This window comes from Schistocerca nitens, chromosome 8 (assembly GCF_023898315.1).
Source record: "Schistocerca nitens isolate TAMUIC-IGC-003100 chromosome 8, iqSchNite1.1, whole genome shotgun sequence".
In the NCBI taxonomy this organism is placed as follows: Eukaryota; Metazoa; Arthropoda; class Insecta; order Orthoptera; family Acrididae; genus Schistocerca; species Schistocerca nitens.
Window position 1 is genome coordinate 311,000,172 of NC_064621.1, and position 14,513 is coordinate 311,014,684.

The window sequence follows — 14,513 nt, forward strand, 5'->3', positions numbered from 1 at the left end:
GACTATGGCCATAACACAGTCATCCTTGTCAAAAATTTCACTGTGAACTCTGTTATGGCTGCTAACGTACTTCTCCACTTTGGAAACTGTGCTTTGTTAAAAAGGTATTTATTTATGCAACTCAACAGGCTCTCTTTCGCAACTGACTCAATTGTTTTTGAGAATGGAGACAGTAGCAAAATTGGCCTGCAGTTTTCAATGCTTTCCGCATTACCTCAATTTAGTAAATGCACAACCCCTTCATACTGCAGACACTCTGGAAAAATATTTTAATTAAAAGATCCATTTATTATGTTTTTTAATGGGGCTCGTATGCTATCTATGCACACCTTCCGAACAGACAGGAACCTCATTCATGCCAGCCAACTTACTTCTAGCTCCATTGTAGGAAAGAACATCATTGTGCTTGCTGTGTAAGTATTTATGGGTGCTACAAATGTTTCAGACAGGTTTCACTGCAACTTCTCCGCAATACCAGAGAAATAATCATTTACAAAATTTGCCAATTCCTGAAGACTTTCAATTATTCTATCCCCATCTTTGATTTTTAGGATATTATACTTGTGTCTGTCTTTTCCAGTTTCTTGTTTTATAACATCCCACACTACTTTGCTTTTATTTTCTGCAAAATATAATATTTTGTCATTGAATGTTATTTTTTGCAGTGAGCAGTATCCTCCTGTAAATTTTTTTTATACCTGTGATAGTAATCTAGGAACTGTGGATTACTGTAGTGCTTTTGTAAAGAACAAAGAAATTTAAGTGGCTGGAAAGACTTTCTAAAATCTGTAGTTTCCCATCTACTTCCCTTGGCTGCTGCTGTACAAATGGCTACTATTGGTAATGTCTCCTCGAAAATTAATTTAAACAACACATGGAATTTAGAGAACATAGTATCTACACTGTCTTCTGTATACACTTCATCCCAGGTCTGAACTGCCAATGCCCTATAAAATACATCTGCAGCCTTGCAGTTTTGCAGGTTTTCCCATGCCTCTCATTCACTTTATTAACTGGCAGTAATAATCAGAAAGGCCAAGATCTTGTTAGCTGTACCAGGAACATCTCCCACACTACTGAAGCTTACAGCCTTACTACCATGAACACCACCAACAGTAATGATATGTTGCTTACCATCAACGATGGCAATTACGTTTTTTTGGATTTCTGGTCCAGAAAGACAAAAGCTCACATTCTTGTTAGGAAATCCAAAACTGTATCACCTAACAGTAAAACTAGAGCCATTAACGAATCCAGTGTAACACGAGTTGCCTAGAATATTTTCTCTACTGCATGATCATTTTCAATGAAGGAACATATTATTGCAGCCATTTGGCCTCTGACATACGGATAGGTATTAATAAGAAATTGAAATTTCAAATATTTGTGAGGGCAGAACTTTGTGGACTCTAATCAGGTACACTACAGTGCAGCTTACACCCACCTCAAAAATGAGAAACCACATACTGAGGAAACCCAGTTAGCTCAAAGCCATGAAACTGGCCGATGGCCAAAGTGTATTTATGACAGATGAAGACGTTGTGGCAGTCAGCTTTCTGTCATCGGTCATGAGGGAACTCATAACACCTCCATTACAGTAGTTCTGTAAACAAATATACCAGTGATAATGGGTCACATCAGTGGCAGCCTTCACTACACTCAGTGTGCATGTCCACGCAACTTGCCACCTGGTGTGACTTGAAAAAGATATGTTTCAGCAGTTCCACCACAAACGTACCTCAACCTGTGGAAGTGAACCAAGTGAGTGAACAGTCTACTGAAGTGCCGACTTCTCAAAAGGCAGTTGACTCCAAAGAAGGCAATTTTTTGGAGTAGACACTTTTCGATTTATGGTTCATGAAACTGTGTATGTCGTGCAATCTGAAAGGACTTACTCCCCTTACAGACTGTCTGTGATAAATACGCCAATTTTCTCACCCACGCTGGGGAAGAAAACTGATTTTGATACTCAAGTCACTCTTAAAATGTCAGCAGCCCCATGTTCTTTCAATGTCTGCCAGGTGCTTTTGATTCTTAAGGATGCCTTCAAAACAAAGCGGGATAGGCTCATTCATGAAGACATGTTAACACCTATTCTCCATTGTCTCTTTAGCCCCTGCCATATTTCATGTTTTACAGGAAGACATCTACAGGGCATTTTCAACTATGCTGCGTACGTTCATGACATTTTGGTCACAGATCCAATTCCAAAGGATGACTTTCACAGCCTTGAGCTTTTGTACCAGAGGCTGACAATACAAGTACTTAAAGCCAATGTGTACAAGTGTGCTTTTATGCAACTTTCCTTGACATATTTATGGTTTTCACTCTAGACAAATAGACTGAAAGCATAGGAGGATTATGTTGCTGTGATCAATAAAATGCAGCCCACAGAAAGATCAAAGACTTAAAAATGTTTCTGGGTATGATCAACTATTATGGCCAATTCATTGCAAACCTGATGAACTCTCTTACCCCACAGAAGCAGCTACGACACCAAGGCACATGTTTCAAACGGTCACCTTTCTATCAGCAAGCTTTAAAAGACTGCCCCCAGCAGTCACCATGTTTAATGAAGTACACCCCTAGTTTACCTCTGGTAGTAACAACTCATCTTCCCATGGTAGTGGGGCAGTTGCCTCCCGTAAATATTCTGATGGTACGAAGAGCCCTACTGCATACGCTTCTAAGATCCTATCCGCTATTCAGCAATGATATTTTGAACAGAGTGGAAGGCCCTCGCCATTATTTGTGTAGTTCAGAATTTTAAATTATTCCTTTATATATATATAAAAAATTAATAATAATAATTCATCTTGTTGTGGATCATTATTACATGTAGCTTGCAGCTCCAGCTTGGTTCAAATCTGGATGTGCATATTTCCACCTTTTCCTTAACATTGTGAAACGTACCTGCTGTAACCCACAAGAATCCAACATTACAACAGCTTGTTAACTTTGTGGAACACGTTTGACCAGACAAATCACCCTGGGCCCAAATTTCCTCCCTACTGGTCATGATGGCTTCAATAATATCCAAATCCAGGGGATCTATTTTGGGTCTTGGATGAGGACTGTTGCTGCATCCTGATTCTACCTCTTCTTTGCCACAAGAGATGCACCTCCTGCACACTGCCCATCGAGACATGTCTTGGATAAAAACCTTGGTGTGGCAATATGTATTCTGGCCAAATATTGACTCCATCCTAACAGACCTGGTAATACGGTGTTCAATCTGCCAGACCCATCAGATTACTCCTCCAGAAGTTGTGCCAAAGTGTTGAGGCAGATGTGATAGTGAAATGCGGCCCCAGTTAATTACTGCAAGCAGTGTCATTACGGTAACAATAGCTCGCACTGGTCAGCGCTGCTGCATGACCCATATTGATACGCTGCAACCACCCGGAAACATCATCACCGTAGCCTTCCCTAACAAGCGTGAGCCCATCAGTTCAGGCAGCACCCAATCTGAATTCACAGGATGTTCTCCACCCACCAGAGGTCTGTGTTGTATACTGTGGCCTCCACCTGAGAACTTCTGTGGTGGCATTGAAACCACCTTCACTTTCACCAATCTGGTCAGCAGCCACCTGCTACTCCACCCCCAGGGGCCCTCCACTTCCATGGCGAGTCATACATCTTCTACCGAGCCTTGCCCTGCCTAGGCCTCCCACAATAGTGCAGAAAGGACACTGACACACTGCCTTTCCTGGTGGCAGCTCCTCCAGACTACATACCATGTGTCACTGATATGGGGTGAGTGGGGGGAGAGGGGGGGGACAGTGGCATCATCCAACATTACCATGGGAACTGAGTAGCTGGCACGATATTACTATCAACCGCTGTGTTGCTATTACTAAGATGGTTGTGAACTTAAAGTGCATCCTCTGGCAGGATCACATCAGACTCCGACAGGGTACCAACTGACCTCAGCCAGTGTTGATGCAAGAAGTGGACTGCACACCAGAATTGTTATTGTACTGACTACAGTATTATTCAGGTGTCTAAGACAGGACTTTAGGAACCTGAATTAATATAGCTTGCACTTTTTTCAGTAGTGAGTGTATGTACATTTATTGTTGGCAATAAACCCCATTGTTGGTGTGCGTAAATTGCCTTTACAAAGAAAAGAAAAAACAGGTAATTATGGTATTGTTTCTTCGCCACATCATAAGTGGCTCTGAGCACTATGGGACTTAACTTCTGAGGTCATCAGTCCCCTAGAACTTAGAACTACTTAAACCTAACCAACCTAAGGACATCACACACACATCATAAGTGAAATTGTCCTTAAGGACATGGAATAAAACAAAAATCTTAAACAAATTTTTATTAAAAGTAAAAACCAAACTTTTCACAAATATATACACACTGATGTCCATAAAATCATTCTTGAGATATTGTAGTTACACAACAGGAAACAGTTTGCAACACTTATATAATTGCCCTGAAGATATGCAGAAGTCTGACTTTATTTAACACTGACATACGATATTATTAATAATACATACACACTTGAGTCTACTAAGAAACTCATCAGTGAAGTAGTTTGTTCCATGTTTTCTGTACATCACATTCATGATAAGCATTATGATATAATGTGTTATTTGATAAAACATTGCAGGGACAATTAGTGACATGCTGGTCATTTACAGGTCCATAACTGACTAATTATTTCCATTCAAGAAGCTGTATTATTGAAAGTTGGGATATCATCCATTGGCTTTGATCCATGACATCAACAAGATTGTGGACACCCTGATTTCAAGATTATTCAATATGGTAATCATAAGGTCACTCATTACACCCATGAACAAACATCAATAACACACGAAACATTTAATTCCAGCAACAGAATCAAACTAACAGGACACCCATGAGAAGTAGGCAGTTCTGGGCAGGAACAAACTAAATATATGACATTAGCAACCACAACACAATTCCAAAGTAAATATTAACCCAAAAATGATGAAAACACACACACACACACACACACACACACACACACACACACACACACACACACACCATTTCACTTGACCTATAGAGCTCAAACGAAGCCAGTGATACCAAAAACTGACACCCAACTCTACAATCTGGTACAACAAATTTCACTTGTCCTACATACCTGAAATGAACACAGTGACATCAGGATCCCACACACAAATCGAAAACTTGGTCATGCAAATTTTGCTTGACCTATATAGCTCAAACAAAGCATACCTACAACTCACAACTAACAGAACTATTATCAAAACCTAACAAGACCAAAGTAACTACAACACACACTACAATACCCACAAATACAAACTACTAAGTATGAACCTAAAATACCAACACAAACCACAAAATCATAAAAAATTACTCCAACATAAATTTCAAATGCCCACATCTTAGAAATTTATGAACTAAAAAAAAAAAAAAAACCCACTACATTTCTTGTAACAATAAAGATACAAAATACATAAAAATGTACATAATACTCTAAGTCAGCTGACAAATAAATATAGGCTGGTACACATCAATTTCATACATTCTGTGTATTGCTTACACTTCGCACATTAAGCCAAGAAAACAAAACTGGAGAAATTTTATAGTAGATGTCATATCACCATTAATAGCAGAAACCGATCAATGACTAGTAAATTTCATTGCATGATCCATTCCAACCAAATGAAACACTGAAAACATAGCTTTCAATCCAATAACAATATTACGAAAAAAAAAAAAACAATTTCCAAACTGAAAACATATCAGTAGCTAATAACTAACAACATTAAATAACTAACTGACAAGGCAACAAAAACAAATTTCCAAAACACCATGTAAGACACAGCACTAAGTCCAGTGCTGCGCTAACATCACTGACAAACATTTTAGAAATATAAACATTCCATGCTAGAGTGTGTCATCACTTACTCTAACACACCCTCAGTAAACACAATCCATTTAAAGTATGCCATGCTTCAATGACATTACACTTCACAACGCAGTTACCTCACATGTCACAGCCAACAGGTGGTATCCCAGCTTTCAAATGTCACCAAGAATTCCTGTATGGTCTAGGAGCCGTTACGGACAAAAACTTATATTTACATTTTACAAAATTTCTGCTGTTTGTCAGAAGTTTTACTTCAACGGACAGATTATCAACTAGATTTCAGAACAGGAAGGCCCACGGTGGATCTAATTTTTGCTGTAAGACAACTGCAAGAACAGCACTATGAATATGGAGTAGATCTACTAATGACCTTCCTGGACACTGAAAAAGTGTATGATAGTGTATGTAGAAGCAAAGTGTGGAAAGCCCTAGAGAACAGAGGAGTAGAAAAACAGATTATTTGGAGGATAAGGGAAATGTACCATGGAAGTGTGATCTGTGTGAAAGTGGGAGGACAGAGATCAGCTTGTATTGAACAGAAGAATGGCTTGAGGCAGGGAAGCGCACTTTCACAATTACTCTACATTGTAGTGATAGATGATATACTGAGTACAGTGGCACAAGCAATTGGTGAAAGGAAGATGAAAGCTATGGTGTTTGCAGATGATCTGATGATTTGGGGGAATAAGGAGGAGGAAGTACAAGAGCCGTTGGATGTATGGGAACAAACAGTACAAGAATATGGCATGAAATTTAGTATAAGTAAGAGTGAGGTGATTATCACAACAAAAAAGAAGGAGAGAGGAACAACTGGAATAACAATTGGTGAGGAACGACTGAGGAGAGTGGAGAGTTTCAAGTACCTAGGAAGCCTGATACAGGAAGATGAAAAAACTACAAGAAATAAACAAGTGGGGGAGAAAAGCAGCACTATTTCAGAAGAGTGTCAGAAGCCTCTCAAATCAGTAAAAGGGTTATATACCGGTCATAATATGTCCCAATGCTGACATATGCATACTAAACCTGTGTTATGAAAGGAAGAGAGAAAGTACAAGCTAGTGAGGTGAAATTCTTGAGAAACAGTATTGGAGTGATACATACAGACAGGTTAAGAAAGGAGAGGATCAGAGAGTTAATGAGGGTGGAACCATTACAGGAGGAGATAGAGAACTCAAGGCTGAGATGGTATGGACATGTTAAGAGAATGGAGAAGGAGAAGATACCCAGGAGGATACACGAGATGAAACTGGAAGTAAAGAGACCGAGAGACAGATGGCTGAAAAGAGTAGAGGAATGTGTCCAGAAGAAAGGAGAAGACTGGACCAAGGTGAAGACAGAGAGATGGTAGCAAGACAGAAGACGATGAAGAGGCCTATGTTCCATACAGACCCGGCCAGAGGCTGGAAACTATCCAAGATGATGATGATGATGATGATTTGATTTCTGTCCTGTGATAGAAGTGGGAAGTGCAAATCATTTTTCTTTCTAGTATTGTATTGCTGAATATCTCTATCAGTTTCTAAATGTTATGGATTGTTGACAACAAACTTCATTAGTAAATAAATGTATTGTGATACTGCAATTAATATTCCCAATTGTTTAAATATATGCCTGCAAGACAAATGTATCAACTCCATATATAACTCTAATTAGTTTATTTTGGGCAATGAATACCTTTTATCCACGGAAGCAGTTATTCCAAAATATTACATGCAGGGCACCAGTGAACGAAAAGAAGCGAAATATATAACTTAGCCCGAATTACTGATTTCTACATCACCAAAGTTGGCAATCTTTTTTATGACAAAGTTGTGGAACCCAAGCATTTTAGCATATCTACTGTACGGTTTTTCCAATGTAACTTTTCACCAGTAAGCACTCAAGACATTATTACTTTCAACCACTTTTATTAGTCCTACAATACTCACAGTAGATGGGGTATTTTTGAAAGCATAAAACTAAAACAAATTTTTTAGAGATAAAGAGTTTGCACAATAGTGGTTGTTAATTCTAACAAAATCATTTGCTATTTCCCTGTGGATGCTTCTTTTATCTGCCTGACAAGGAGTGTTGGCCACAATTAAATCATTTGGCCTCCTTTTACATAATATCCTCTTACGCTATATTTCGTCAGTAGCTAAGCTTTGCTATGGGTGCTGGAAAGTTCTGGAATAATGAACACTTTATTGATTCATACCAAATGACTTCAAATCTTTATGTAGATTATTGTTATTCTGCTTACTGGTTTTAATTATAAAAAAATTTCATTTATAACTAAACATATTGAGAAGCAGCAGTTAGATTGCCCAGGTGCTCAAAAACACTTCTGCAGGCCATTCTTCATTCTTGAAGTAAATTCATGTAGCCATGTATGGAAATGAAACCTGGACAATAAATAGTTTAGACAAGAAGAGAATAGAAGCATTCGAAAGGTGGTGCTACAGCAGAATGCCGAAGATTAGATGAGAATCAACAGGAACTGCAAAGTGGCTAAGCACGTATGACTAGAGGACAAATGTAAGGGTGTAAAGGCATATATCACTAGTGATAAGACAAATACTGTCTACAGTAAAATTAAAGAGACCGTTGTAGAAAAGAGAACCACTTGTATGAATATCAAGCACTCAGTTGGAAACCCAGTTCTACGCAAAGAAGGGAAAGCAGAAAGGTGGAAGGAGTATACACAGGGTCTATACAAGGGCGATGTACTTGAGGACAACATTACGGAAATGGAAGAGGATGTAGATGAAGATGAAATGGGAGATATGATACTGCATGAAGAGTTTGACAGAAAACTGAAAGACCTAAGCCGAAAAAGGCCCCGGGAGTAGACAGCATTTCATTAGAACTACTGACAGCTGTGGGGGAGCCAGCCCTGACAAAACTCTACCATCTGGTGAGCAAGATGTATGAGACAGGTGAAATACCTTCACTCTTCAACCCTAAATAAAGCAGGTGTTGGCAGATGTGAAAATTACCTACTAATTCCAACCCCAAAGAAAGTAGGTGTTGGCAGATGTGAAAATTACCGAACTATCAGTTTAATAAGTCACGGCTGCAAAATATTAACAAGAATTCTTTACAGACGAATGGAAAAACTGGTAGAAGGCAACCTCATGGAACATCAGTTTTGATTCTGCATAAACGTTGGAACACGTGAGGCAATACTGAACCTATGACTTATCTTAGAAGATGGATTAAGGAAAGTCTAGCATTTGTAGACTTAGAGAAATGCTTTTGACAATGTTGACTGGAATACTCTACTTCAAATTCTAAACATGACAGGGATAAAATACAGGGAGTGACAGGCTATGTACAATTTGTACAGAAACCAGACGGCAGTTACAAAGAGTCGAGGGACATGAAAGGGAAGCAGTGGTTGGGAAGGGAGTGAGAGAGGGTTGTAGCCTATCCCAAATGTTATTTAATCTGTATATTGAGCAAGCAGTAAAGGAAACAAAAGAAAAATTTGGAGTAGGAATTAAAATCGATGGAGAAGAAATACAAACTTTAAAGTACGTCGATGACATTGTAATTCTGTCAGAGACAGTGAAGGACCTGTAAGAGCTTTTGTATGGATTGGACAGTGCCTTGAAAGGAGGATACTACTACTACTTTGAAAATTTTGGCGTGGCTTGATGAGTTACACGGATAGGATCCCGTATGAAAGAGAATGAAATTAGGCTAAGTGTTCTTATTTCGTGTATGACAAACCCCAGAAAAAAATTAAGAAAGTGTGCGGGAACGACTTACCTGCTTAAGGACGTCAGTATCCTCGTTTTCTCCCATTGCCATGACGATTCCATTAAATTTTTATTACACACCACTGTATATCAACATTCAAACGTAGTGCGTTTTGTATCTAAATTTCTCATAACCTAACAGCAGAAGGTACCTCTCATACTCACCATAGATATTCTACTACATAGACTTCGTTTCGATCGCATTTTGAATTTTATAGATATACTTGTTTAATAAAAGCAAGATTGTGTGGACTAAAGTTGTTACTATCTAATGACAAAATGATGACGCTCTGGTACTCACTACATAAATTATATTAATAGAGCAGAGCCTACGATAGTGATATGCTGCCCATGCGTACCTTTCTTAATTGCAGTTGTTCGTCTTTAAACATTAATCATTTTCATGATTTATCTGCAGTTTAATCTTTATTTAAAAATCTGTTTCATAGGAAAAAATTTGCGACCATTTGCGCAACATCGACTTCCCCAAAAAATTCCATGATCAATAATATCTTGGAATGTTTGTAAACAAAATAACGTGGCCGTGTGCCGATATTTTGTGAAGAAGTGTGTCTCACTTCTTTTTAGTAGTACTGTGAAGATTTTGGACACTACCAGGTCGTAAGTGACTGCTAGAATGAGTTGGGGACATGCAGAATGGGATATAGACTGTGATTCAAAACTGGTCGAAAATTTATTTTCTCGGGTACGTAAAACAGAAACACCATTAAATCTTTTGTACGTAATGATACAGACATGTTTACGTTTGGTACCTTTCAAAATACCTCAGATCTTAACCTTGAGAAATAAATGGTATTGCCAAAGCAGAAAACTTGCACCTTGCTTTCAATTTGTTATGTAAAAGTATCCATTTAATAGGAATAAAGTCTAGGTTACTAATAATAATTATAGTGCGTTGTAATGAGAACCCTAGTGGTGACAGCAATATACTGGTGCGCATTTCATGTGTGAAGTTTCCCCTATATGTGTTACATATTAATAAAAGAAACGCGATTTGATGAAATCGCAGTGCATTAAAGAAAAAGAATGAGGAAAATATCAATGAGACGACAGCCACTTATCAGGTTGCTCAAACACTTTGCTTGTCTTATCGAGGTATTTGATGAGCCACTCGTAACTGACATGGTATGCATACAGTAGGCTGTCTGGAACTAGTTTGTGGGGAGCTCAATTAGGGGGATGCTAACCTAATTGTCAATTAACAGGTCTTGTGTTCAGAGGGAAATGGATATCAAAATTAATATAATCATAGACTTAATGGATAGTGTTGTTATTGATTGTTATTATGATCCAGAAACAGAGCCTAGTTATCTGACACAAGAATCATAGAAAGTAGAAAGAGCTGGCTGCTGATAGTTGTTATAAGGAAAATAGAAAATAGTAGGCCTATATTCGAGTCATGCTTTTTAATGCAACCTGTTGGACTGCCTGCCTTGAAATCTAATTCATGTGAAACATCACATTAGAAAAATTTTCTTCGTGATACACTATCTCACCACAGAGGCAAACTCTGTAACAGAATAAACTACTAGAGGGAGGGGATAGGCATAATAGTCACCCATTGTAGTGCACCAAATGTAAGTAAATGTTCTGGTTCTGTGCACAAAAACTACAGCTCACCAGATTTAAAGAAAGGAAAATCATAGCTTTATGGACACATGAAATGTGGAAAATATCAGAAATTTCAGTTTTTAAAAGTTTGATTCATTCTTATGTCAAGACTTGACCTATTTGCTCTGATAATAATAAATAACAACAACAGAATAGCCTCATAGATAACATTTTCTCAAATATGTCAGAAACTGACATAGAGGTAACAAACATAGATTTAGGATTGTCTGACCACAATGCTCTCACCATTGAAATCCCTTTAAGGTCAAAGGAAGATAAAGGTGTACATAATATTTACAAAAGAAACTTCTCTGTGGACAGCTGTCATCAGTTCATAAGTATCTTAGAAAATGAAAACTGGTTAGATGTTATGAAACAGTCAAGTACAGATGAGGCATATAGTGTATTTGCATCGATTTATATGATGAACTTTGAGATGTGTTTTCCAAAGAAACTGACCAGAATCAAGTCTACTGGATACATAAAGTCAAGTTCTTGGATGACTCTTGGAATTAAGAAATCATGTGAAAACATGAAAAAACTGAATTCAGAGTTGAGGGAGTGTACAAATATTGATTTTATAGAATATGTAAAGAGGTATAGGAAAATATACCGCAGAGTAATTGCAAATGCAAAGTTATTAAGTAATAATATGGAAATAAAACAGTCCAGAAATAAAACTAAAATAGCATGGGAAATTGTGAGAAAAGAAACCGGGGTACCTACCAAAGACAATGAAATTATTCTAAAAGATGAAGAGAATAAAATGGTAGATAAATATGCCATGCCTAATTATTATTATTATTATTATTATTATTATTATTATTATTATTATTATACAAATGTGGCCGTTAAAGACCGTGAAAGCAGTTATTTCTTGCGCTTCTGGGAAGTCTTCTTTCTCTCAGTCCACACTTCTTTCATTCTTGCGCTGAAGGCGGCTTTTCTCTCTTCAGACCATTTAGTTCCACAAGTCTTCTTAATTTTCACACCGAAACCCGTGAATGAATTCAGTTTTTTTCTAAAAAGGTTTCTGTTAAATATTGTTTCCTGATCTATGTCCATTTCTTTTAGATCTCTTTCTGTGTTGATAAACCATAAATTTTTATTTTTTAGATTTGCGATGTACAAAAATATTTGTTTTGTAAGCCTATTCGGGTTCATCCTCATGATGTGAGCATAAGAGGAGCATCTTCTTTTTCTAATTTCGTCTGTAATTTTGCTGTACTTCGTATACACTTCTTTGTTGCTTTTTAGTCTGTATACAGGCTTGCCTTGATCATCTGTTATTTTCCTGTGTCCAAGAATTGTCCTCACAATTCTTCTTTCACGATTTTCTATCTGTTCTGCGTATGTAAAATTTGCCAGTGTTTCTGATGCATATAGTATCTGCGGTCTAATGACAGTCTGGTAGTGTCTGAGTTTAATGTTTTTGGATATACATTTTTTTGAATACATTTGTCTGCAGTAGTGAGTTGCTGTCTCTAGTTTTTGTATTCTAGCCCTGCAGACTGGATGACCTTTTGCCACAAGCTGAATTAGTTCACCAAGATATTAAAAATGTTAAGATACCTGTATTTTCCCGTATTTCGTAGTTATTTTCTTTGGTGGATTTTTGATATTTGTAATGATTTCTGTCTTTTCAAATGAAATTTGCAAGCCTGCTTTTTCAGCAGTTTCTTTAAGTAATTCTATTTGTTTTATTGTGTCTTTTTGTGTGTAAGCTAAACAGGCGAGATCGTCAGCGAAGGCAAAACAGTTGGTTTCAATGGCTTTGTAGCACTTTCCTCCAATTTGGACTTCCTCAACTCCATGTTTTTGCGTGAGTTTTCTCCATTCTGTTATGACTTTATCCAGAACACAGTTGAAGAGTACCGGGGACAGCGCATCTTGTCTGACGCCGGTTTTGACCTCGAAATGCCGTGAAATTTCTCCTTGGAATTTTACTTTTGATGTTGTATTTGTTAATGTTTCTTTGATGATGGTGATTGTTGTTTCATCTATTTCATATTCTCGAAGTGTTTTTATGAGTGTGTCCCTATCGATTGAGTCATAAGCTTTTTTGAAATCAATGAATGTTATGAAATATTTCTTGCTCCTTGTAGATAAATAGTTCATTGTTGTTTTGAGGTTAAAAATAATAATTACTTTTTAAATGTACCCCAGACATTAAGCAGGAATCTTGGGGAGCAGATTCAGATGGAAGCACCCAAGGCAGCCAGCAGTATGATGGCAGTTCCAACAAACGAAAAGGAAGTTTTAAAAGTGATTAAAAGTCTGAAGTCCAAGATGTCAGCTGGAGTAGATGAGGTGCCAATAATATTAGTAAAGAAAACAGCTAATCAGATAGCGAAACCATTGGCGCACATAGCAAACTTGTCAATGGCTGAGGGCGTGTTTCCACAAAAACTGAAAATTTCTAAAGTCAGTCCCCTGTTGAGAAAGGGTGATAAACTTAAAATAGAAAACTACAGACCTGTCTCACTCCTCCCAACTTTCTCTAAAGTTTTAGAGATACTAATGAAATATAGAGTCACACATTATCTTAATATGCACAATCTGATAAACAGTAATCAGCATGGATTTCAAACTGGGAGAAGTACCGAAACAGCTGTACTAGAATACACAAAAGAAATAATCACTAAATTGGAAGAGGGAAATAGTGTAGTTGGGATAAATGTAGATTTGTCAAAAGCCTTTGACACTGTTGACCACAGCATACTTTTGAAAAAGCTTGAAGCTATAGGTATCAGAGGACCGGTAAAAAAGTGGTTTGAGTCTTATCTGGAAAAGAGGATGCAGGTGGTTGAAATTACAGCACCAAATATTAATCAAAAAATTAAACTAAGATCAGATCCAAGGGAGGTCACAGTAGGAGTACCCCAAGGAAGTGTATTAGGCCCCTTGCTGTTCCTCATTTACATTAATGATATTCAGGTGTCAGAGAGAAAAGCTAGAATCATGTTATTTGCTGATGATACTAGTTTAATAGTTAGTGATATGAAGCAGTCATTGCACAGTACTGTGGACGATGTCCTACAAGATGTACAAAAATGGTTTAGTGCTAACAAGCTAACACTGAATGCAAAAAAAAAAAAAAAAAAAAAAAAAAAAAAAAAAAAAAACTAGTTATGTGCAATATGGAAAAATAAGTGAACAGGACGACCTAAATCCCACCATGGAGGGCAAACAACTTGAAAGAGTACAGTGTGCAAAATTCCTGGGTATGCACATTGATGAGAAGATTAATTGGAAGG

General features: G+C 37.5%; 2 protein-coding genes across 8 annotated transcripts in view; one reads left to right on the plus strand and one right to left on the minus strand.

The window, feature by feature from the left end:
* LOC126198472 (zinc finger protein 391-like) overlaps positions 1-9,770 on the minus strand; it is a 158,892-nt gene extending 149,122 nt beyond the window's left edge. For all 5 annotated transcript variants that reach the window (XM_049934824.1, XM_049934823.1, XM_049934822.1 and 2 more), the window contains exon 1: positions 9,635-9,770. In XM_049934824.1, coding sequence (XP_049790781.1) covers positions 9,635-9,676 — 42 coding nt within the window. In that variant the 5' untranslated portion in view covers positions 9,677-9,770. The remainder of the gene's footprint in view (positions 1-9,634) is intronic.
* A 292-nt stretch (positions 9,771-10,062) lies between these two features.
* Positions 10,063-14,513, plus strand: part of LOC126198473 (ribosomal RNA-processing protein 8) — a 107,746-nt gene continuing 103,295 nt past the window's right edge. The window contains exon 1 of one of the 3 annotated variants that reach the window (XM_049934827.1): positions 10,063-10,330. In XM_049934827.1, the coding sequence (XP_049790784.1) occupies positions 10,262-10,330 (69 nt within the window). In that variant the 5' untranslated portion in view covers positions 10,063-10,261. The remainder of the gene's footprint in view (positions 10,331-14,513) is intronic. The other 2 variants (XM_049934828.1, XM_049934826.1) reach the window with 2 other exon arrangements.